The 23,833-nt window shown below is 43.8% G+C and overlaps 1 protein-coding gene across 5 annotated transcripts in view; it reads right to left on the bottom strand.

Annotated features, from left to right (window-relative positions):
- Positions 1–3,531: 3,531 nt before the first annotated feature.
- Positions 3,532–23,833, bottom strand: part of LOC139558817 (histone-lysine N-methyltransferase ASH1L-like) — a 58,810-nt gene continuing 38,508 nt past the window's right edge. For all 5 annotated transcript variants that reach the window (XM_071374288.1, XM_071374287.1, XM_071374290.1 and 2 more), the window contains exons 21-27: positions 23,548–23,634; positions 8,478–8,568; positions 8,031–8,169; positions 7,745–7,917; positions 7,476–7,642; positions 6,672–7,107; positions 3,532–6,536 (exon numbers count right to left, since the gene is read on the bottom strand). In XM_071374288.1, the coding sequence (XP_071230389.1) occupies positions 6,445–6,536; positions 6,672–7,107; positions 7,476–7,642; positions 7,745–7,917; positions 8,031–8,169; positions 8,478–8,568; positions 23,548–23,634 (1,185 nt within the window). In that variant the 3' untranslated portion in view covers positions 3,532–6,444. The remainder of the gene's footprint in view (positions 6,537–6,671; positions 7,108–7,475; positions 7,643–7,744; positions 7,918–8,030; positions 8,170–8,477; positions 8,569–23,547; positions 23,635–23,833) is intronic.

Below are 23,833 nucleotides of genomic sequence, written 5' to 3'. Positions count from 1 at the left end.
TTATCTGGCTTCTTCACCTGCGGGATCGTCTGAGACCAACCACCCGGAAAGCTGATGAAACTGGGTTTGCACAACCAAAACATTTCTGCACAAACTGTCTCATGCGCATCTGCGTGCTCATCGTCCTCACCAGGGTCTTGACCTGACTGCAGTTTCGCGTCGTGACCGACTAGGATGGGCAAACGCTCACCTTCGATGGCTACTGGCACCCTGGAGAAGTGTGTTCTTCAGAGAATTATCCTGGTTTCAACTGTATGGGGCAGATGACAGACAGTGTGTTTGGCATTTTGTGGGCGAGCGGTTTGCTGATGTCAACGTTGTGAACAGAGTGCCCCATGGTGGCGGGTTATGGTATGGTTAGACGGACAAAAAACACAATTGCATTTTATCGATGGCAATTTGAATACACAGATGTACCGTGATGAGTTGAGGCCCATGGTTGTTGCCATTCATCCGCTACCATTACCTCATGCTTCAGCATATTGCACTGCCCCAAGTCACAAGGATCTGTACAGTTACTGGAAGCTGAAAATGTCCCACATTGAGCATGTTTGCTCTAGACCGACATGTACGACAGCGTGTTCCAGTTCCCGCCAATATCCAGCAACTTAGCACATCCATTGAAGAGGAGTGGGACAACATTCCACAGGTCACAATCAACAGCCTGATCAATTCTATGCGAAGGGTGTGTCACATGAGGCAAATGGTGACACACCAGATACTGACTGGTTTTCTGATCCACACCCCTTCCTTTTTTTAAAGGGTATCTGTATTCTCAGTCATGTGAAATCCATAGATTAGGGCCTTTTAAAAATATATATATTTCACCTTTATTTAACCAGGTAGGCCAGTTAAGAACAAGTTCTCATTTACAACTGCGACCTAGCCAAGATAAAGCAAAGCGACAAAAACACAGAGTTACACATGCAATCAATAACACAAAAATAGAAAAATCTATGTACAGTGTGTGCAAATGTAGAAGAATAGGGAGGTAGGCAATAAATAGGCCCTAGAGGCGAAAATAATTGCAATTTAGCATTAATACTGGAGTGATAGATGTGCAGATGATGATGTGCAAGTAGAGATACTGGGGTGCTAAAGAGCAAGAGGGTAAGTAATAATCTGGGGATGAGGTAGTCGGGTGTGCTATTTACAGATTGGCTGTGTACAGGTACAGTGATCAGTAAGCTGCTCTGACAGCTGATGCTTAAAGTTAGAGGGAGATTTAAGACTCCAGCTTCAGAGATATTTGCAATTCGCTCCAGTCATTGGCAGCAGAGAACTGGAAGGAAAGGCGGCCAAAGGAAGTGTTGGCTTTGGGGATGACCAGTGCAATATACCTGCTGGAACGCGTGCTACGGGTGGGTGTTGCTATGGTGACCAGTGAGCTGAGTTAAGGCTGGGCTTTACCTAGCAAAGACTTCCAAATGACTTGGAGCCAGTGGGTTTGGCGACGGATACGTGGTGAGGGCCAGCCAACGAGAGCATAGAGGTCGCAGTGGAGGGTAGTATATGGGGCTTTGGTGATAAAACAGACGGCACTGTGACAGACTACATCCAGTTTGCTGAGTAGAGTGTTGGGGACTATTTTGTAAATGACATCACCGAAGTCGAATATTGGCTTTGTTCCGAAATAGGAAGCCGATTCTAGATTTAATTTTGGATTGAAGATGCTTAATGTGAGTCTGGAAGGAGAGTTTACAGTCTAACCAGACACCTAGGTATTTGTAGTTGTCCACATATTCTAGGTCAGAACCGTCCAGAGTAGTGATGCTAGTCGGGCGGGAGGGTGCGGGCAGCAATCGGTTGAAGAGCATGCACTTAGTTTTACTAGCATTTAAAAGCAGTTGCAGGCCACGGAAGAAGTGTTGTATGGCATTGAAGCTCGTTTGGAGGTTTGTTAGCACAGTGTCCAAAGAAGGGCCAGATGTATACAGAATGGTGTCGTCTGCGTAGAGGTGGATCAGAGAATCACCAGCAGCAAGAGCGACGACATTGATATATACAGAGAAAAGAGTCGGCCCGAGAATTGAACCCTGTGGCACCCTCATAGAGACTGTCCGGACCTCTGACAACAGGCCCTCTGATTTGACACACTGAACTCTGAGAAGTAGTTGGTGAACCAGGCGAGGCAGTCATTTGAGAAGCCAAGGCTATTGAGTCTGCCGATAAGAATGCGGTGATTGACAGAGTCGAAAGCCTTGGCCAGGTCGACGAATACGGCTGCACAGTACTGTCTTTTATCAATGGCGGTTATGATATCGTTTTGGACCTTGAGCGTGGCTGAGGTGCACCCATGACCAGCTCGGAACCAGATGATTGCATAGTGGAGAAGGTACGGTGGGATTCGAAATGGTCAGTGATCTGTTTATTAACTTGGCTTTTGAAGATTTTAGAAAGGCAGGACAGGATGGATATAGGTCCATAACAGTTTGAAGACGGGGATGACCGCAGCAGCTGTCCAATCTTTGGGGATCTCAGACGATACGAAAGAGGTTGAATACGCTAGTAATAGGGGTTGCAACAATTTCGGTGGATAATTTTAGAAAGAGGGTCCAGATTGTCTAGCCCAGCTGATTTGTAGGGATCCAGATTTTGCCGTTCTTTCAGAACATCAGCTGTCTGGATTTGGGTGAAGGAGAAGCGTGGGGGGGTTGGGCAAGTTGCTGCAGGGGGTGCTGAGATGTTGGCCGGGGTAGGGGTAGCCAGGTGCAAAGCGTGGCCAGCCGTAGAGAAATGCTTATTGAAATTCTCGATTATCGTAGATTTATCGGTGGTGAGTGTTTCCTATCCTCAGTGCAGTGGGCAGCTGGGAGGAGGTGCTCTTATTGTACATGGACTTTAGTGTCCCAAAACTTATTGGAATTAGTGCTACAGAAAGCAAATTAGTGTTTGAAAAAGCTAGCCTTAGCTTTCCTAACTGACTAAGTATATTGGTTCCTGACTACAGTATGACTACTCTATGGAAAGGGGAGACTCCCACAAACACAAGGTTGTTCTCCGATTAATATAATTCCATACAAAAGACTACAAATAGTGCCAGTGGTTAGTACTCTGACTGTTCGGTCACCTGGTCAGATAAAGAGCCATCCTCCAACTGGCCACACCCAAGAGGAAGACCGAGAGCCAGATGATCGAACCAATTGGAGGACGACCTACACAACCTGGGACTCAAAACCACAGACTGGGACCTGGCCCTGAATAGGACAGTGTGGAGATCCATGTCAAGGTGCTATGTGCAAGCGAGTAACTAACTGTACAGGGACTTTTTCTAGTCTTTCGAGTATGGATTTTAATTGAGTATATTTTTACATCCGGACCTCTGATTTTCCTTTTTATGGTTTGTGTGCGTGTACCTGCTGAACTCCATAATTAAATGAGCTCTTATGCACCGGCAGCCACCTATCTAAACCTGGGAGCAGACCCTCGTACTGCTTTTCTACATCCCTGCTTAGACGGCTGAATATAACTCAATTATATTAAGGAAATCCAGAGCACAATTTAACATGATCAAAAAGGCAAGGCAAAATAAACATTTATTCACAATAATGTAGTGCTTTTTATTAAAAAACAAAAACAAATTGAATATAAAACAAAAAGTAAAAACCAACGGCATTTTCATAACTTTAGAATCATAATTACAAACTTTTAACGAGTGGAAGAAGTTGACAAACTGTACACATCACAAAATGTCTGCCAGTATGTCCATTTACAATGCTTGTATCTTATTTTGTGATTGTCTAAAAATAACTAAACAAATCACACAACACACACAAATACAAGTACAAGCATCAAATTGAACAATTTCTCAGGGGGGGGTTACATATTGGAGCTGTCATCTTTAAAAATATCAACATTAAGTTGGTTTGTTTTTTTAGTGTTCAACACTTTGCAGCAAAAACAAGGAGCACATTTTCTCCTCAAAAGTAATATTACAGCGACAGATGTAATTTCAGAGTCACTGTTATGTCCCAATGAAGTTCGTTTGACATTCTTCTCACACTGAACAAAAATATAAACGCAACATGTAAAGGGTTGGTCCCATATTTCATGAGCAGAACTAAAAGATCCCAGAGATTTTCCATATGCATAAATAGCTTATTTCTCTCATTATGCACAAATTTGTTCACATCCCTGTTAGTGAGCATTTCTCCTTGACCAAGATAATTCATCCACCTGACAAGTGTGGAATATCAGGTAGCTTATTAAACAGCATGATCATTACACAGGTGCACCTTGTGCTGGGGACAATGAAAGGCCACTAAAATGTGCAGTTGTCACAACACAATGCCACAGATGTGTGAAGTTGAGAGCGTGCAATTGGCATAGTGACTGCAGGAATGTCCACCAGAACTGTTGTCAGAGAATTTAATGTTAATTTCTCTACCATAAACCGCCTCCAACATTATTTTTGAGAATTTAGCAGTATATCCAGCCGGGCCTTACAACCGCAGACCACGTGTATGGCGTCGTGTGGGTGAGCGGTTTGCTGATGTCAACGAACACAATTGCATTTTATCTATGGTAATTTGAATGGGCCTCAGCATTTTCACGGTATCTTTTACCAACAGTTGCATATCAGTGAAATCAATAGATTGGGGCCTAATGAATTCATTTCAATTGACCTATTTCCTTAAATGAACTGTAACTCAGTAACATCTTTGAAATTGTTGCATGTTGCATTTATATTTTTGTTCAGTATAACTTTTAGGCAACAAAAACTCTGTTTAAGTTCATGTCATTCAATTAGGACAGTTGTACGTTTTACTGGACAAAAACACCTTCTCTCCCAAGCTTAAGTGTCTTGATTATAGTAATACAAATGGCAGAAATAATAATTATAATACATATGGGGCTGAGTCCTGTACAATACACGAAATCCATTATCAAGATATTGCTTTTGGAGACACTTCTCACATTATCCCAGTCTGTATATACATAACTTGGCACTGTACAACTTTCTGTCCTCTCTCCGTCTGTTTTCTTACTCTCTCCATCTCTATGCCAGTCCATCTTGATGGGACATCTCGATCTAAGTCTCATTTTAAACAGAAGCATTTGGAAAAAATAAATCTCATCAAATCTCACAAATGATTTAAAATATTCTCCATGGCAACCAGAAACACATTTGAAGAAAACATTTACAGCTAGAATCCCTTCCCAACAGATACCCCTTTTCACAGAATATAAGAAAATATGACCGTCACAATACATTTTACGTTACCTATGGTTTCCATAATTTCCCATAAAATGTTAATTGCCATCAAGCCCTTAATTTTTTCATAATTTTTTTTCTTCAAGAATTCTGGCAGATTAGACACACAAATGTGCATACACTCACGCAAGGCAGTCAGGGACCACGGCGTTCTAAGGCGTTACAGTAAGAGTCAGTGTTCCCGCCGCCTGACTTCATTAAGCTGGTGAATCAGGTACTTCAGAAAGAGGGGCGAAGCGGACTGCCTCACAAACTGAACAAGACACTTGACTGACCAAAAGCGCACATTCTATCTCTCCAAAGACCACCAGCTATTCTTTACAAACACAATCCCGTCCTTCCTTCTCTGTTCCTAATGAATTACTACAGTATGAAAGAAAAAGAAATACTTATTATTAACTTGCTTTTCAGACTGCATCACCCAATAACATGTGAGTGTTAGTGTGTCTCGTTGATACATTAGAGAGCCAACAATATCCATGGTACCAAAGTGCAGTTGACCAACCTCGTTCCTGCAGCTTCTCCTAGTTCATCAGCAGCAGTGTGTGTTTACAAGTTGCTCATACAGTCCACTGCATAGCCTCCTATGTCACTCCTATGCCTCTTATCCTGGTACATTTAGGTTTAGTTTCATTACCACTTAGTCCCACTGGGGGCGCAGGTCTCCAGCCTCCTCATTCCCATTTGATGTCGTAAAAAAAAAATATATATATTTGAGTCTATGACTATGCCACAGCCATGTTCAGTACCACATGTTCCTTTCTTTTGCTCACTAAAAATAATTGACTCAAGGTTGCACTGATGAGCCATGTGTATGGATAATGTGAAGCCTATATAATAATCTCTTCGCCCTGAGTAACCAGGGCTGTCTTTGATTAATATTTGTTCAATGCACTTTTTTAAGTGCATGGGGTACTTTTTCCTACGTAAAAAAAAATGCATTTGCATCGTACTTCAATAAGTCTGGGTCCACCCTCCTGAGAAGTCCTTGCGTCCCCAACAAAACCGCTACCAATGGCCACGACTGCCGAGTGCACTGCTTCAAACCGTTGGGTTGTCTCATCACTTGATGACAGGTTGGGGAAGAGGGGACACGCCCGGGAAGGGTACCAACCCTTGCCCTTTGTGGTCACTTTCTCTTTGCAAATGTCATCTTCCCTTACCATGTTTTCCATTTCACCCTCCCAAGTGAATGAAAGGGGATTGTGCTTGCCAGGTAAGTGGCAACATCATTTTCTACCCACAAAGTCTCCGAATCCAAGCGTTCTTCTACGTAATCGCCGCCCTGACCCCTCCTCTAGAAGATAAGTGACATCTATGGCTGTTGGAAGAAGAGAGAGAAGTTACTAAACACCAATGACACTAAGTTAACTGTCGGATATTTCCCCTTCATCAAGTCTCCCTCTTCATCAAACCACCCAGTGTCTCTATACCCGTTTCCTCATTGCCTGCTCACCATTCTTATTGGGTGTTCTGTGTAGCAGATCCAGCAGAATCTTGTTTAGCCGATCCCTTTGCGCCTCCCTCCTGCCAAGTCCAGAGTGATGGAGGGGTGAGGAAGACAAGGAGGGAAGAAGTTCCAGCATGTCAACTCCTATCTCTGCTGCACCTTCCTCCAGCTCCCTATGCTCCTCTACCTCCTGCCCCCCTTCCTCTTCTTCTCCCTCCCCTGGCCCAACTGGTTGCGGGGGTTGGGCAGCCGCAGGGAGTGTGGTTTCTTCTTGGGCAGCATCCATGTCCCCTTCCACCCCTCTTCCGTTTTCACTCTCCGGACAGAAGTTGTCAACCTGGTCACACGGGGAAGCATCGTCCTCACAGGCTCCTTTGGGCCGCTCGCTCTTCCAGGCCGAACGCCCCCCGTTCCTCTTGTAGTTGTCGGGAACGTAGTGTGGCTAAGGCGAGGTTGGGAAGGAACAGACTTTCAGTTGACTTACAAGTTGTTCATGCGCAACTTAGATTTTGGGATTATTAACAATTAGTTTTATGAACAAGCGATACGAATTGGAGCAGAATTAACTATCAAGCTGAACCCCCATCTTCTCTCTTAGGATAACTAACAGTTTGCAAAAACAGCACACAGTAAAAGAATGGTAGGCACATCAGTCATCACTAGTGCCCGATCCATCATCTTTGATAAATCAACTCTGATACACTAATCTGATTACACTAAATTCAATCAATCTACCTCAAACTAGCCTCACTAAAACTCCAGAAAAGCACTTCAATACAACCCCCAGGCCCTCCTCTTGGACCCTCTTACCGAGAAGTCTCTCTTGGGGGCCAGCCTCTTTGGGAAGTGGTTGAAGGCGTAGGGCTTAGTGCACACGGGGAAGCGGTTGCGGTGGATCTTGTAGAAGAGGTGCGCTGACTTGTCCAGGCGATAGTCGCAGATGTACACGTCCTGCTCCTTCACTCCCTTCGGCCGTCCTGAAAGAAAACAACACCACAGGTCAGTTTAGATAATTATGTGTGTTAGCTCAGTGTGTGTTTATACATCTCCCTTACAAACTGTGTGTGAGTGTGTCTCACCCTTGCAGTAAGTGTAGAGGTCGAGGACACAGCAGGTCCCAACCACGGCCTCCAGTGGGATGATCTCGTAGAGCGGCACGCGGAACAACTCGTTGTGGTAGAAGCGGCGCGAGGGCGAGTGGTGTGTCTCGTGGGGCCTGAAGTAATGGTGGCCAAAGGCAAACCTCTCGCCCCTACAGGGCACACACACAATGAGACGAGAGAGTCAGACAAAAATACAGCAATGAAATCGCTGATGTTGCTCAGTGCTGGCTCGAAGTGGTGTTCCCTTTGCCCCATTCCTTACTTTTCGCTCTTCCAGAGTTTCTCAATGCGGAAGATGTCCAGCTTGTCCCTGTTGACATGGGACAGGAGGCGGTAGGACTGCCTGACTGGCTGGCCCTCTGGGGTGCGTCTGCTGTCCCTCATCAGGTACACACAATCACCTGGACAGACAGGTTACATAACATTGTCATGATTTTTATTTATAAAGCATATTTAACACACCCCAAGGTGCTATAGAACTTATTCAATGTGGCAACCTGTGCAACTGGCACACAAACATACTAAAACATTGACGTGGCCTTGTACAGTACATGGGGTTGCATCTGAAATGTCATTCTATTCCCTATATAGTGGCCTACTTTTGACCAGAGCCCTATACTTCTGAGCAGGGCCCTAGTCAAAAGTAGTGCACTATATAGGGAATAGGGTGCCATTTCACACACAACCATGGTTATAGTCCCCCTCATACCTTGGTGCAGCAGCAATTCGTCTCGCAGTAAACAGATGTGGTAGATAGAGCCAGACTGGGCGTAGCTGGGCTGGGGCAGCATTGGCACCTCCTGGAGCACCAATGAGACAGGATATCAGATGAGACAGGATATCAGATGAAACAGGAAGATGAAACAGACAAAGCACTCCTTTGACATAACCAGGGCTGTGGCAGTCATGAAGTCGTGTCAGCCGGAGATTGGCAGTTATTTGCTTGACAGTCTCACTGTAATTGACCGTTAATTACAGTTTTTCCCAATTGTTTACGCTCTAAAATTGGAACTTGAAACGCAAATCACCGAAACCTGAAACTCATGTACCAAATTCCTAAACCAAGTCTGCAATTCTGCAAGCACAATTCCTGCTTTCCACTCAGTTTTCAATTATATCACACTTTTTGCAAAACACTACACACAGTTCTCTACATTAGGCACAACATTCAAAATGTAAATATTTTTTGTCCCTTTGGAAAGCAACGCCAATCACAATGCCAAGCTCTACACACCAATTGGCAACACCCACTTCTCATAGGTGTAAACACTAGTTGCTGAATTGTTCACTTAGAAATCAGAGCTTTAGCACTATAAAAGGCCACAGATGAGCACTCCTGTTTTGGAAGTCAATGGTGAAGCAAGAGCTAGAGGTGAAGGAGTGAGAGGAAGAGGACGACGAGGAAGGACAGTCATCTCAGATGAAATCAGGGCCACATTGGTTGACCATGTGCTCAACCATGGATTGAGTATGAGGGAGGCTGGGCAGAGAGTTCAGGCCAACCTGAGCCACTACACGGTTGCATCCATCATCCGTACATTCAGAAATGACAACTGGTAAGTTGCATACCATCTACACTATGCTCTTTATGTATGTATACTGTAGTATACTGCAGTCTGACATATCAGTAGGCCTATGTTACTCAGTGATTGTTGGCCAATGTCAATTTATATTTAAAGAAAATTTATTATTTTAGCTTACTGTAACCAATCATATATTTCTGGATCTTCTGCAGAACTGAGAGACGGCCAGGCCATGGTGGAAGACACCGGCTGTTCACACCAGAACAGGAGACCGCTATTGTGAACATTGTGGTGGCAAACAATAGACTACGAGAAATCCAGAACTACATAATTGCAGACAAACAATATTAAATAACATTCACAAGGTGGGCTTGTCTACATTGGACCGTGTATTACAGCGCAACCGAATCCGGATGAAACAGGTCTACAGGGTACCATTTGAGCGTAACTCAAGAGGATTAAAGAACAGCGCTATGAATATGTGTAAGTAAGTACTATACTGTTAATTTACTATCATCATATCAGCACTGTATAGACACATTACAGTACTGTAATCCAGTGTATTGTGTCTCACCATATTGACTGCTCTAGATCTATGGCACATCTGTCACATAAAATGGCGCCGGAAGAAATGGCAGCTGTTTTACGGGCGCCTAACCAATTGTGCTGTGGTTTTTTCCCGCGTTATTTGTAACTTATTTTGTACATAATGTTTCTGCCATCGTATCTTAAGGCAAAAAAGAGCTTCTGGATATCAGGACAGCGATCACACACCTCAGATTAGACACATCTGTTTCTCCAACAAGCAGGATGCACTTCAGACACCCGACAAAGCCAAAATCCCCGTTATTGGCAAGAGAAAGGACACAGAGCGGGGTGCCTCGTAAAGATCCGCCGACGGCAAGTGGGGAAATGTCTTTACCGTCAGTAGTACTTGACAACGTACAATCATTGGACAATAAATTAGAGGTACGATCACGAATATCCTACCAACGGGACATCAAAAACTGTAAAATTCTTATGTTACACCGAATTGTGGCTGAATGACGACTTGGATATTCAGCTTGTGGGATATACGCTGCACTGGCTATATAGAACAGCACAGTAAGATGAGGAGGGGTGGTCTGTGCATATTTGTAAGGAAGTATCTAGATTTTGCGCGCCTGAAGTAGAGTATCTCATGATAAGCTGTAGACCACACTATTTGCCAAGAGAGTTTCCATCTATACTTTGTGGCTGTTTTTTTACCACCACAGACGGATGCTGGCACTAAGACCACACTCAGTCAGCTGTATAAGGAAATAAGCAAACAGGAAACCGCTCACCCAAAGGCGGCGCTCCAAGTGGCCGGGGACTTTAATGCAGGGAAACTTAAAACAGTTTTACCTCATTTCTATCAGCATGTTAAATGCGCAACCAGAGGGGGTATTTTTTTTCTAGATCACCTGTACTCCACACACAGAAATGCATACAAAGGTCTCCCTCGCCCTCCATTTGGCAAATCTGACCACAATTCTATACTCGTGATTCCGGCTTACAAGCAAAAATTAAAGCAGGAAGCACTAGATCAATTAAAAAGTGGTTCTTTGAATCAGATGCTAAACTACAGGACTGTTTTGCTAGCACAGACTGGAATATGTCCTGGAATTCTTCCGATGGCATTGAGGAGTACACCAGATCAGTCACTAGCTTTATCAAAAAGTGCATTGAGGACGTCTACCCGACAGTGACAGTACGTACAGTTGAAGTCGGAAGTTTACATACACTTAGGTTCAACCACTCCAAATTTTTTGTTAACAAACTATAGTTTTGGCAAGTGGGTTAGGACATCTACTTTGTGCATGACAAGTAATTTCCCCAACAATTGTTTGCAGACTAATTATTTCACTTATAGCTCATTGTATCACAATTCCAGTGGGTCCGAAGTTTACATACACTAAATTGACTGTGCCTTTACACAGCTTGGAAAATTCCAGAAAATTATGTCATGGCTTTAGAAGCTTCTGATAGGCTAATTGACATCATTTGAGTCAATTGGAAGTGTAGGCCTACCTTCAAACTCACTGCCTCTTTGCTTGACATCATGGGGAAATCAAAATAAATTTTTATTTATTTTATTTTTATTTAACCTTTATTTAACCAGGTAGGCAAATTGAGAACACGTTCTCATTTACAATTGCGACCTGGCCAAGATAAAGCAAAGCAGTTCGACACATACAACAACACATAGTTACACATGGAGTAAAACAAACATATAGTCAATAATACAGTGAAAAAAATAAAAATAAGTCTATATACAATGTGAGCAAGTGAGGTGAGATAAGGGAGGTGAAGGCAAACAAATATATGTATAAATAAATAAAAATATAAAAGGCCATGGAGGCGAAGTGAGTACAACACAGCAAGTAAAATAAAAACTAAAAAAAACACTGGAATGGTTGGTTTGCAGTGGAAGAAAGTGCAAAGTAGAGACAGAAATAATGGGGTGCAAAGGAGCAAAATAAATTAATAAATAAATACAGTAGGTAAAGAGGTAGTTGTTTGGGCTAAATTGTAGATGGGTTATGTACAGGTGCAGTAATCTATGAGCTGCTCTGACAGCCGGTGCTTAAAGCTAGTGAGGGAGATAGGTGTTTCCAGTTTCAGAGATTTTTGTAGTTCGTTCCAGTCATTGGCAGCAGAGAACTGGAAGGAGAGGCGTCCAAAGGAAGAATTGGTTTTGGGGGTGACTAGAGAGATATACCTGCTGGAGCGCGTGCTACAGGTAGGTGCTGCTATGGTGACCAGCGAGCTGAGATAAGGGGGGACTTTACCTAGCAGGGTCTTGTAGATGACCTGGAACCAGTGGGTTTGGCGACGAGTATGAAGCGAGGGCCAGCCAACGAGAGTGTACAGGTCGCAGTGGTGGGTAGTATATGGGGCTTTGGTGACAAAACGGATGGCACTGTGATAGACTGCATCCAATTTATTGAGTAGGGTTTTGGAGGCTATTTTGTAAATGACATCACCGAAGTCGAGGATTGGTAGGATGGTCAGTTTTACAAGGGTATGTTTGGCAGCATGAGTAAAGGATGCTTTGTTGCGGAATAGGAAGCCAATTCTAGATTTGACTTTGGATTGGAGATGTTTGATGTGAGTCTGGAAGGAGAGTTTACAGTCTAACCAGACACCTAGGTATTTGTAGTTGTCCACATATTCTAAGTCAGAGCCGTCCAAAGTAGTGATGTTGGACAGGCGGGCAGGAGCAGGCAGCGATCGGTTGAAGAGCATGCATTTGGTTTTACTTGTATTTAAGAGCAGTTGGAGGCCACGGAAGGAGAGTTGTATGGCATTGAAGCTCGCCTGGAGGGTTGTTAACACAGTGTCAAAAGAAGGGCCAGAAGTATACAGAATAGTGTCGTCTGCGTAGAGGTGGATCAGAGAATCACCAGCAGCAAGAGCGACATCATTGATGTAAACAGAGAAGAGAGTCGGTCCAAGAATTGAACCCTGTGGCACCCCCATAGAGACTGCCAGAGGCCCGGACAACAGACCCTCCGATTTGACACACTGAACTCGATCAGAGAAGTAGTTGGTGAACCAGGCGAGGCAATCATTAGAGAAACCAAGGCTGTCGAGTCTGCCAATGAGGATGTGGTGATTGACAGAGTCAAAAGCCTTGGCCAGGTCAATGAATACGGCTGCACAGTATTGTTTCCTATCGATGGCGGTTACGATATCGTTTATGACCTTGAGCGTGGCTGAGGTGCACCCATGACCAGCTCTGAAACCAGATTGCATAGCGGAGAAGGTGTGGTGGGATTCGAAATGGTCGGTAATCTGTTTGTTGACTTGGCTTTCGAAGACCTTAGAAAGGCAGGGTAGGATAGATATAGGTCTGTAGCTAGCAGTTAGGGTCAAGGGTGTCCCCCCCTTTGAAGAGGGGGATAACCGCAGCTGCTTTCCAATCTTTGGGGATCTCAGACGACACGAAAGAGAGGTTGAAGAGGCTAGTAATAGGGGTGGCAACAATTTCAGCAGATAGTTTTAGAAAGAAAGGGTCCAGATTATCTAGCCCGGCTGATTTGTAAGGGTCCAGATTTTGCAGCTCATTTAGAACATCAGCTGACTGTATTTGGGAGAAAGAGAAATGGGGAAGGCTTGGGCGAGTAGCAGAGGGGAGGGCAGTGCTGTTGTCCGGGGTAGGGGTAGCCAGGTGGAAAGCATGGCCAGCCGTAGAGAAATGCTTCTTGAAATTCTCAATTATAGTGGATTTGTCGGTGGTGACAGTGTTTCCTATCTTCAGAGCGGTTGGAAGCTGGGAGGAGGTGTTCTTATTCTCCATGGACTTTACGGTGTCCCAGAACTTTTTTGAATTTGTGTTGCAGGAAGCAAATTTCTGCTTGAAAAAGCTAGCCTTGGCTGTTCTAACTGCCTGTGTATATTGGTTTCTGGCTTCCCTGAAAAGTTGCATATCACGGGGGCTGTTCGATGCTAATGCAGAACGCCATAGGATGTTTTTCTGTTGGTTAAGGGCAGTCAGGTCAGGAGAGAACCAAGGGCTATATCTGTTCCTGGTTCTAAATTTCTTGAATGGGGCATGCTTATTCAAGATGGTGAGGAAGGCATTTTTAAAAAATGACCAGGCATCCTCTACTGACGGGATGAGATCAATATCCTTCCAGGATACCCCGGCCAGGTCGATTAGAAAGGCCTGCTCGCTGAAGTGTTTCAGGGAGCGTTTGACAGTGATGAGTGGAGGTCGTTTGACCGCTGACCCATTACGGATGCAGGCAATGAGGCAGTGATCGCTGAGATCTTGGTTGAAAACAGCAGAGGTGTATTTGGAGGGCAAGTTTGTTAGGATGATATCTATGAGGGTACCCGTGTTTACGGAATTGGGGTGGTACCTGGTAGGTTCATTGATAATTTGTGTGAGATTGAGGGCATCAAGCTTAGATTGTAGGGTGGCTGGGGTGTTGAGCATGTTCAAATTTAGGTCGCCTAGCAGCACGAGCTCTGAAGATAGATGGGGGGCAATCAGTTCACATATAGTGTCCAGAGCACAGCTGGGGGCAGAGGGTGGTCTATAGCAGGCGGCAACGGTGAGAGACTTGTTTTTAGAGAGGTGGATTTTTAAAAGTAGAAGTTCAAATTGTTTGGGAACAGACCTGGATAGTATAACAGAACTCTGCAGGCAGTCTTTGCAGTAGATTGCAACACCGCCCCCTTTGGCCGTTCTATCTTGTCTGAAAATCTTGTAATTGGGGATGAAAATGTCTGAATTTCTGGTGGTCTTTCTAAGCCAGGATTCAGACACGGCTAAAACATCCGGGTTGGCAGAGTGTGCTAAAGCAGTGAACAAAACAAACTTAGGGAGGAGGCTTCTAATGTTAACATGCATGAAGCCAAGGCTATTACGGTTACAGAAGTCATCAAAAGAGAGCGCCTGGGGAATAGGAGTGGAGCCAGGTACTGCAGGGCCTGGATTCACCTCTACATCACCAGAGGAACAGAGGAGGAGTAGGATAAGGGTACGGCTAAAAGCTATGAGAATTGGTCGCCTAGAGCTACTAGAGCAGAGAGTAAAAGGAAGTTTCTGGGGGCGATAAAATAGTTTAAAGGAATAATGTACAGACAAAGGTATGGTAGGATGTGAATACAGTGGAGGTAAACCTAGGTATTGAGTGATGATGAGAGAGATATTGTCTCTAGAAACATCATTGAAACCAGGTGATGTCATCGCATATGTGGGTGGTGGAACTGAGAGGTTGGATATGGTATAGAGAGCAGGGCTAGAATCTCTACAGTGAAATAAGCCAATAAACACTAACCAGAACAGCAATGGACAAGGCATATTTACATTAAGGAGAGGCATGCTAATCGAGTGATCAATAAGAGTCCAGTGAGTAGAGGTTGGTTGGGGTCGTGGCGATCCAGACAGCTGGCCGGGTATATGGCTATCGGTAGCAGCATAGGATGGAGGTCTGTTTGTAGATACCTCGTGCGTTTCCGTCGGTAGGTTAGTGGGGTTCCGTGTAGTGGGGTTCCGTGTGGTAGAGGGGATCAATCCAAATTGGCAAAATAGATATAGTGACCCAAGGGAAAAAATAAAATAAATAAATAATAATAATAATAATAGTTGTCCGATAAACTTGTTCAGATAGCAGCCGATAAGACAGCTAACGATTAGCGGGCCTCAGATGAGCGTTCAGGTAACGTCGGGACGGAGGTGCCAGTTGGATAAATCCCTCGGGCAGATAACGTCGGCAGTCAGTCGCGGCAGTCAGTCGTGAAGGCCCGGTGGGGTTCCGTATCTGCAGCAGCAACAAAAGAAACGGGTCCGGATGGTGATGGAACTCCTCAGTTGGCTAGCTCCAGAATGATTTGAGTTTGCTCCGGGGTCGACGTAAGCCAATAGTCACACGGTTTGCAGCTAGCTAGCTGCGAAATCAAGGTGCAAGTGTCCAGAGCCTGCGGCTGGAATCCGGGGAAACTGAGAGAAAAAAAAGTCCCGGAATGCTCCGGTCCGAGTCGCGTTGCACAAAAGTGCCGGTAGATTATCGAGCTAAAGGAATAGCTGATGACCACTAAACGTGGGCAGCTGAAACACCAACGCTAGCCAGCAAACCGGCTAATTTCGGGGCAGCTACAGATTAGCTTCTGGCTAGCTATCGGAGTAGCTTCTGGTTAGCTTTCAGGCTAGCTTCTGAATTAGCCCCTGGCTAGCTTCCACGATGGATTTTCAGATTGAGGTAAATAATACTTTTTGTAATTGGTGAAGCGGGTTGCAGGAAAGCTTTTGCAGGAAAGCTTTTGTAGTTGAGTTCTTGGATAATAAAATAAATAAAAGATATGCGAAGGTGTAAATATATATATATACAGGACACGACAATACAGAACAGAAAAAGACGTCTGAACTGCTAAGCCACCTTGGACGAGACTGAGGTAAATCAGTCAAGACCTCAGGAAAAACTATTTTAGACCTCCACAAGTCTGGTTCATCTTTGGGAGCAATTTCCAAATGCCTGAAGGTACCACGTTCATCTGTACAAACAATAGTACGCAAGTATAAACACCATGGGACCACGCAGCCGTCATACCACTCAGGAAGGAGACGCGTTCTGTCTCCTAGAGATGAACGTACTTTGGTGTGCGAAAAGTGCAAATCAATCCCAAAACGACAGCAAAGGACCCTGTGAAGATGCTGGAGGAAACAGATACAAAAGTATCTATATCCACAGTAAAACGAATCCTATATCGACGTAACCTGAAAGGCCGCTCAGCAAGGAAGAAGCCACTGCTCCAAAACCGCCATAAAAAAGCCAGACTACGGTTTGCAACTGCACATAGGGACAAAGATCATACTTTTTGGAGAAATGTCCTCTGGTCTGATGAAACAAAAATATAACTGTTTGGAGGAAAATGGGGAGGCTTGCAAGCCGAAGAACACCATCCCAACCGTGAAGCACGGGGGTGGCAGCATCATGTTGTGAGGGTGCTTTGCTGCAGAAGGGACTGGTGCACTTCACAAAATAGATGACATCATGAGGTAGGAAAATGATGTGGATATATTGAAGCAACATCTCAAGACATCAGTCAGGAAGTTAAAGCTTGGCCGCAAATGGGTCTTCCAAATGGACAATGACCCCAAGCATACTTCCAAAGTTGTGGCAAAATGGCTTAAGGACAACAAAGTCAAGGTATTGGAGTGGCCATCACAAAGCCCTGACCTCAATCCTATAGAAAATGTGTGCAGAACTGAAAAAGCGTGTGCGAGCAAGGAGGCCTACAAACCTGACTCAGCTCCACCAGCTCTGTCAGGAGGAATGGGCCAAAATTCACCAAACTTATTGTGGGAAGCTTGTGGAAGGCTACCTGAAATGTTTGACCCAAGTTAAACAATGTAAAGGCAATGTTACCAAATACTAATTGAGTGTATGTAAACTTCTGACCCACTGGGATTGTGATGAAAGAAATAAAAGCTGAAATAAGTCATTCTCTCTACTATTATTCTGACATTTCACATTCTTAAAATAAAGTGCCGATCCTAACTGACCTAAAACAGTGAATTTTTACTGGGATTAACTGTCAAGAATTGCGAAAAACTGAGTTTAAATGTATTTGGCTAAGGTGTATGTAAACGTCCAACTTCAACTGTACATACCCCAACCAGAATCCATGGATTACAGGCAACATTCGCACTGAGCTACAGGGTTGAGCTGCCGCTTTCAAGGTGCGGAACTCTAACCCGGAAGCTTATAAGATATCCCGCTATGTCCCCTGACGAACCATCAAACACGTCTTACGTGGTGGCAGGACCCGCAAACTATTACAGACTACAAAGGGAAGCACAGCCGCGAGCTGCCCAGTGACATGAGCCTACCAGACGAGCTAAGTCACTTCTATGCTCGCTTCGAGGCAAGCAACACTGAGGCATGGATGACAGCGTCAGCTGTTCCGGACGACTGTGTGATCATGCTCGCCGTAGCCGATTTGAGTAAGAACTTGAAACATGTCACTATTCACAAGACAGATTACCAGGACCTGCGCTCTGGGCATGTGCTGACCAACCGGCAGGTGTCTTCACTGACATTTTTAACCTCCCTGTCCGAGTCTGTAATACCAACATGTCTCACGCAGACCACCATAGTGCCTGTGCCCAAGAACACTAAGGTAACCTGCCTAAATGACCACCGACCCGTAGCACTCACGTCTGTAACCATGAAGTGCTTTGAAAGGCTGGTAATGGCTCACATTAACACAATTATCCTGGAAACCCTAGACCCACTCCAATTTGCATACCGCCCAAACAGATCCACAGATGATGCCATCTCTATTGCACTCCACACTGCCCTTTCCCACCTGGACTAAAGGAACACCTACGTGAGAATGCTATTCATTGACTACAGCTCAGCGTTCAACATCCTAGTGCCCTCAATGCTCATCACTAAGCTAAGGATCCTTGGACTAAACACCTCCCTCTGCAACTGGATCCTGGAATTCCTGACGGGCCGCCCCCAGGTGGTGAGGGTAGTGCCATTGTGAATGTCCCTGGACAGCATGGAAGGAATATCACCATGTGCACAGCCGTTAGCCAGCAAGGCACCCTCCATCACCATGCCAACCGTGGTCCCTACAACACCGCCTTTCTCATCACATTCCTGGATACACTACATGGCATCCTCATTCCAGCTGAGCAGAGGGGTGGACCAGAGCAGCCTAGGTATGTTGTCATCTGGGACAACGTGCGTTTCCACCGGTCTGCTCTGGTCCGCAACTGGTTCACTGCCCACCCACAATTTATTGTTCTATACCTCCCACCATATTCCCAATTATAGAGGTTTTTTTCAGCATGGTGATGGAAGGTGTATGACCGCCAACCTTTGCACGCATGCCTCTTCTCCAGGCAATGAAGGATGCATGTGGTGAAGTTGATGTGGGGGCTTTCGGCGTCTGGATCCGTCACTCCAGAAAATTCTTTCCCTGCTGTTTAGCCAGGGAGAACATCGCTTGTGATGAAGATGAGGTGCTGTGGCCAGACCAAAATAGGAGGCAGGATGCAGCCTTTCTTCTTACATTTTGCATGTTTTTATCTTCAGAGTTTTGAAAGAATGAGCCACTTACATTTTTTTGGGGGGGGTACAGAAAACCCTTTATTTTACTGAATGTTTTTCCTGGTTCTCTCCTGTTGGGTATGGAACGTTTTACATACAAAACAAGTGTTCAAAAATACTGCATTTTGGAAATGAATGACAATGTTTTTGTTACTGTATTGCATGTGGTGTGTTTATGTATATTTGAGTAGGTATACATTACTGTAATAATATTTTACAACCGGCTAAAGTGTAACACTGAAAATGCAAAAGGCATAAACCTACTGATAGGATATTCATAGTAGTGTTTCGTGTTATTGGTTGGTAGACAGATCTATTCATATGATCTGTGTCATTTTGATGCAAAAAAAACCTAAAAAACATTTTGGACAGAGGAAACAGTTTTGAATGCAGTGTTTGCATTTTTGTGTTTAGAGTTTTGGAAAACTGTAACAAACATTTCGCATCTCCTGGCTTCCACACATACGGATGCAGACCTTTGGAACATTACATAAAAAAGTCTAAATCCATTTAATATAGCCTACACCTTCACATTAAATCCATTATTTTAGACAGGTCTAAAGAAACATGATATGAACGAAATGTCTATTTCAGAAGAACAGAATAGCATACTCTTGAGTTGTCCTTATGTTAGGCGCTGATATGGCTATGCCATATGGCTGTGGGCTACACCAAATAATTTCAGGCAAGATTTGCTTAGAATTCATTTGTATTATTTTATAGTATGGAAATACAATTGAACATAGCTGAATAAAATAGAAAGGATATTTTCTTCAAATGATTTCCAAGGGAGTGCACACATGTGGCTAACAAACTTGCGATAAACGTTGGCCTATATGTTTTGATTTTTAATACATTCTTAAGCTGCATGATGCGTCTGATTTGAAAAACGTTCCATGAAAGGCACGAGCTCTGATTTGTTTCTTGTGCAGGCTGCACACACTTCATCCGTATCTCATTCACAATTTGACAAGCACTTGATAATATTCTCACCAGGCCTCGAATTTCCCAGGGACATCCCTCGTGTGGCCATAATGCCCCCTAAAAAAAGCCTAGACTTTTGCGACCAAAGTGGCTGTTGTGCCCTTGGGCTGAATATAATAGTTATAATTCCCTTCTCCCGGTTGCCGTGCTCCGGAGCACGTCTCACTCACGTCTCTCTCAGATCTCAATTTTTATTGATGCCCCTCACGTGATCGGGTCCTTCTCACAGGCATCTCAGTGCCGAAGTAGGCTACAAGTGAAGACACGTCGGGGATGCAACTGCATGTGTCACTCTTATCAAATTCTAAGGCCATATTGAAGAGGTAAGAACTGTCCACATTTAGCCTACTTTCGTCAGCCAACAAGATGCGTAGGCCTAACGAACAGCAAAAGCATGTCAATCTACTGTCCCCCATAGTACAAAAGTTGACCTATTCTAATGGGCAACTTGTCCTTCTGTGCGAGAAATAAATATCCCCGACGTAATATAACCACTCGCATAACATTTTTTATTTTATTAAAAAGCCATTAGGCTGATGGAACAGATCAGAACATTTAACTTAATGTTGATAAACTATTAGGCTATTTCTTTACATTATAAGTGCAAAAACGCACACATGGCAGTAGGCTATAAGCGTGAATGTTCCAAAATGCAATCAATTCACGGGAAAACACTTCTCAAAAATGACCGCAATTGTGATTATGCATTTAATGCTTTATTATTAAAAAGGTGCATTTTTATCTTGAAACTCATGCACCGCCTGTTAGGCTCTAGAAGAGTTGTATATCAGATTAATGTGCTTAGTTTTCATTTGTTATTTGGCCACCTTATCAAAACATATAGGCCTATGGGCTAGGCTACATGAGGTGTCCACGACTATGATTTGAAAAAGTCGCAAAAAAAGACGTGTGCCGTTTCTTGCCTTTCTGCACACATTGGACATCATTCACCAGTGATGGGCTAATCCTGCCACCCATCAGACTATTCTTGATTAAAAATTGTCTTTACATTTACTAAATAATATATGTGTGAAATTTCTTTTGATTTAGAATGGACCATTACCATGCACCTGTCAAAAATACATAATCTATGTACTTAGATAGTGAACAGAGGGCGCTTTTCCCATGGTTTATTTTCATGCCAGCCAGGTAGGCTATACTCCTGTTGTAAAGCAAACCAATGTGCTTAATATGAGCATGACCTCAAGGGCTTTCATTAAGTGTTTGATTTGATATTCGATTACATTTGCATTGATGCCAGAGTGATGAGGGACAATAGCACCAACACAAACATAGGCACAGACACATGCATACACACAATACATACACACGTACACATGGATTTTGTGTTGTAGATATTTAGTTGTGAATGTACCTGTTGTGAATGTATAGTAATGTTTTAATTTTATACAGTGCATTCAGACCCCTTGACTTTTTCCACATTAAAGCCTTATTCTAGAATTGATTAAATAGTTTCCCCCCCCTCAATCTACACACAATACCCCATAAGAATCTTTGAAAATCTATTAAAAATAAAAAATGTATACATCAGATTTACATAAGTATTCAGACCCTTTACTCTGCACTTTGTCAAATCACCTTTGGCAGCGATTACAAGACGCGAGTATTCTTGGGTATGACGCTAAAAGCTTGGCACCTGTATTTGGATAGTCACTCCTGTGTTGTCTTGGCTGTGTGCTTTGGGTCGTTGTCCTGTTGGAAGGTGAACCTTCGCCCTAGTCTAAGATCCTGAGCGCTCTGGAGCAGGTTTTCATCAAGGATCTCGCTGTACATTTCTACGTTCATCTTTCCCTCGATCCTGACTAGTCTCCCAGTCCCTGCCTGCTGAAAAACATCCCCACATCATTGATGCTGCCACCACCATGCTTCACTGTAGGGATGGTGCCAGGTTCCCTCCTGACATGACCCTTTGCATTCAGGCCAAAGAGTTTAATCTTGGTTCCATCAGACCAGATAATCTTTTTTTCTCATGGTCTGACAGTCCTTTATGTGCCTTTTGGCAAACTCCAAGCAGGCTGTCATGTGCCTTTTACTGAGGAGTGGCTTCCGTCTGGCCACTCTACCATAAAGGCCTGATTTGGTGGAGTGCTGCAGAGATGGTTGTCATTCTGGTTGTCATTCTCCATAGAGGAACTCTGGATCTCTGTCAGAGTGACCATCGGGTTCTTGGTCACCTCCCTGACCAAGGACCTTCTCCCCCGATTACTCAGTATGGCCGGGCGACCAGCTCTAGGAAGAGTCTTGGAGCATCTACGGACAATTCCTTCAACCTCATGGCTTGGTTTTTGCTCTGACAACTGTGGGACCTTACATACAGTTGTGTGTCTTTCCAAATCATGTCCAATCAATTGAATTTACAACAGGTGGACTCCAAATTAAGTTGTAGAAACATCTCAATGATGATCAATGGAAACAGGATCCACCCTTTGCTATGAGCTCAATATCGAGTCTCATAGCAAAGGTTCTGAATACGTATAATATATAAGGTCTGTTTTGATTATTTTGAATATATTTGCAGATAATGGGGATCCATAATAAATACAGATACAAATACAATAGAGTGCGGAGTACTAATCATTAAGTTTGGTAGGCTACTAATGACCATCAGCAGGATCAGAGCTTGGCAGTAATACAATCACCATAGCAGCCGTAGACATCACCACCTTTAGTTTTTAATCGAACAATGTTCATGCCTGGAACAAAAATGTTTCTGTCCCAAATGGCACTCTATTCCCTGATACATTTACAAGCAGCAATCTGCGAATGGTACATACTGTACATTTTTGGACTTGTAAATTACTGATTATATCTCCATTGATTCTTCAAGAATATAACTTAGAAATGCCTTAAGAGCTTAGTTCGACTGCCGTTCCCATCAGAGCCCAAAATATAAGCTTTTACTACTGCCTTGCAGGTAAACAATGTCATTGTTCTACTAAGCTATTCGGTGGGTTTCGTTCTCCGTTTGTACATATTTTGAAGCATGCATCGACGCAAGCTTCAACAGAAGGTATGCAGAGAAATATGACAACGACAAAAAATGCTAAAATGTCTTGAAATCAATAGCGGCCATTATTTGAGCTCAGGCAAGAGAAAAACTCAGGATTTGGAATGAAATGTTGCCCATTCACATTTCATAAGTTGCCTGACTACAATATTTTAGCTTGATATGTTAATACATACTGTATTCATTTTTGCATGTTTACCTGCCTATAATACCTACACACTGGAGTGTGCGTAGATCACAAGCCCATAGTAAGTCAATAAGGCGAACTGGCAAGCTAGTTAGCCACAAAGAATTGGTAGCTAGCTACCCATGGAAAATTGACAGCTAGTCATCTACTTTGCATAACATTCGTTTGAATTTGTTTATGACTGTTAAACTAGATGGCTAGCTAGATTATCATGTTCAGTGAATGGGTAGGTGCAGCATGCCATAACAGTAGGGGGAGTGCGATTGCTTCTCAAATGTAATATTTTATTCACACTCGCGTCCTCACAAGAACATGCTCAGGAGAACATCCTCTGAGCATGAGTGTGGAGCACAGTACTATGAGCATAGAGAAACACCCATGGTCTGATTAGAAACCCACTGAACAGGTTGGTTTAGACCACGGGGTGCGGTCGAGGTTGGGTTAAAGAGGACAACACTCACCCTGTCCACAGGTCGGGGGTCGCACTGATCACACAGGTAGTGTTCCACCTCCGCCTCAAGCCGCATGCAGTCAAAGTGCTGCCACACCTGTGACAAACAGACATCACCGTTTACACTGACTCTCACCAGGATCACAGCCAAAACGAACACTAACAATTTATATTAGAGTGCCATGCTTAGCAGTCTCTCACATAACCAACTCCTGCTTTAAAACATTGCTTCCACAGACAAGAACAAACACTCACCATTCACTCAGAATCATCAGGCAGGTACCACTACATTCAAC

The sequence above is a fragment of the Salvelinus alpinus genome, chromosome 29 (genome assembly GCF_045679555.1).
Source record: "Salvelinus alpinus chromosome 29, SLU_Salpinus.1, whole genome shotgun sequence".
NCBI lineage: Eukaryota > Metazoa > Chordata > Actinopteri > Salmoniformes > Salmonidae > Salvelinus > Salvelinus alpinus.
This window is presented reverse-complemented; position numbering and strand designations above follow the sequence as displayed.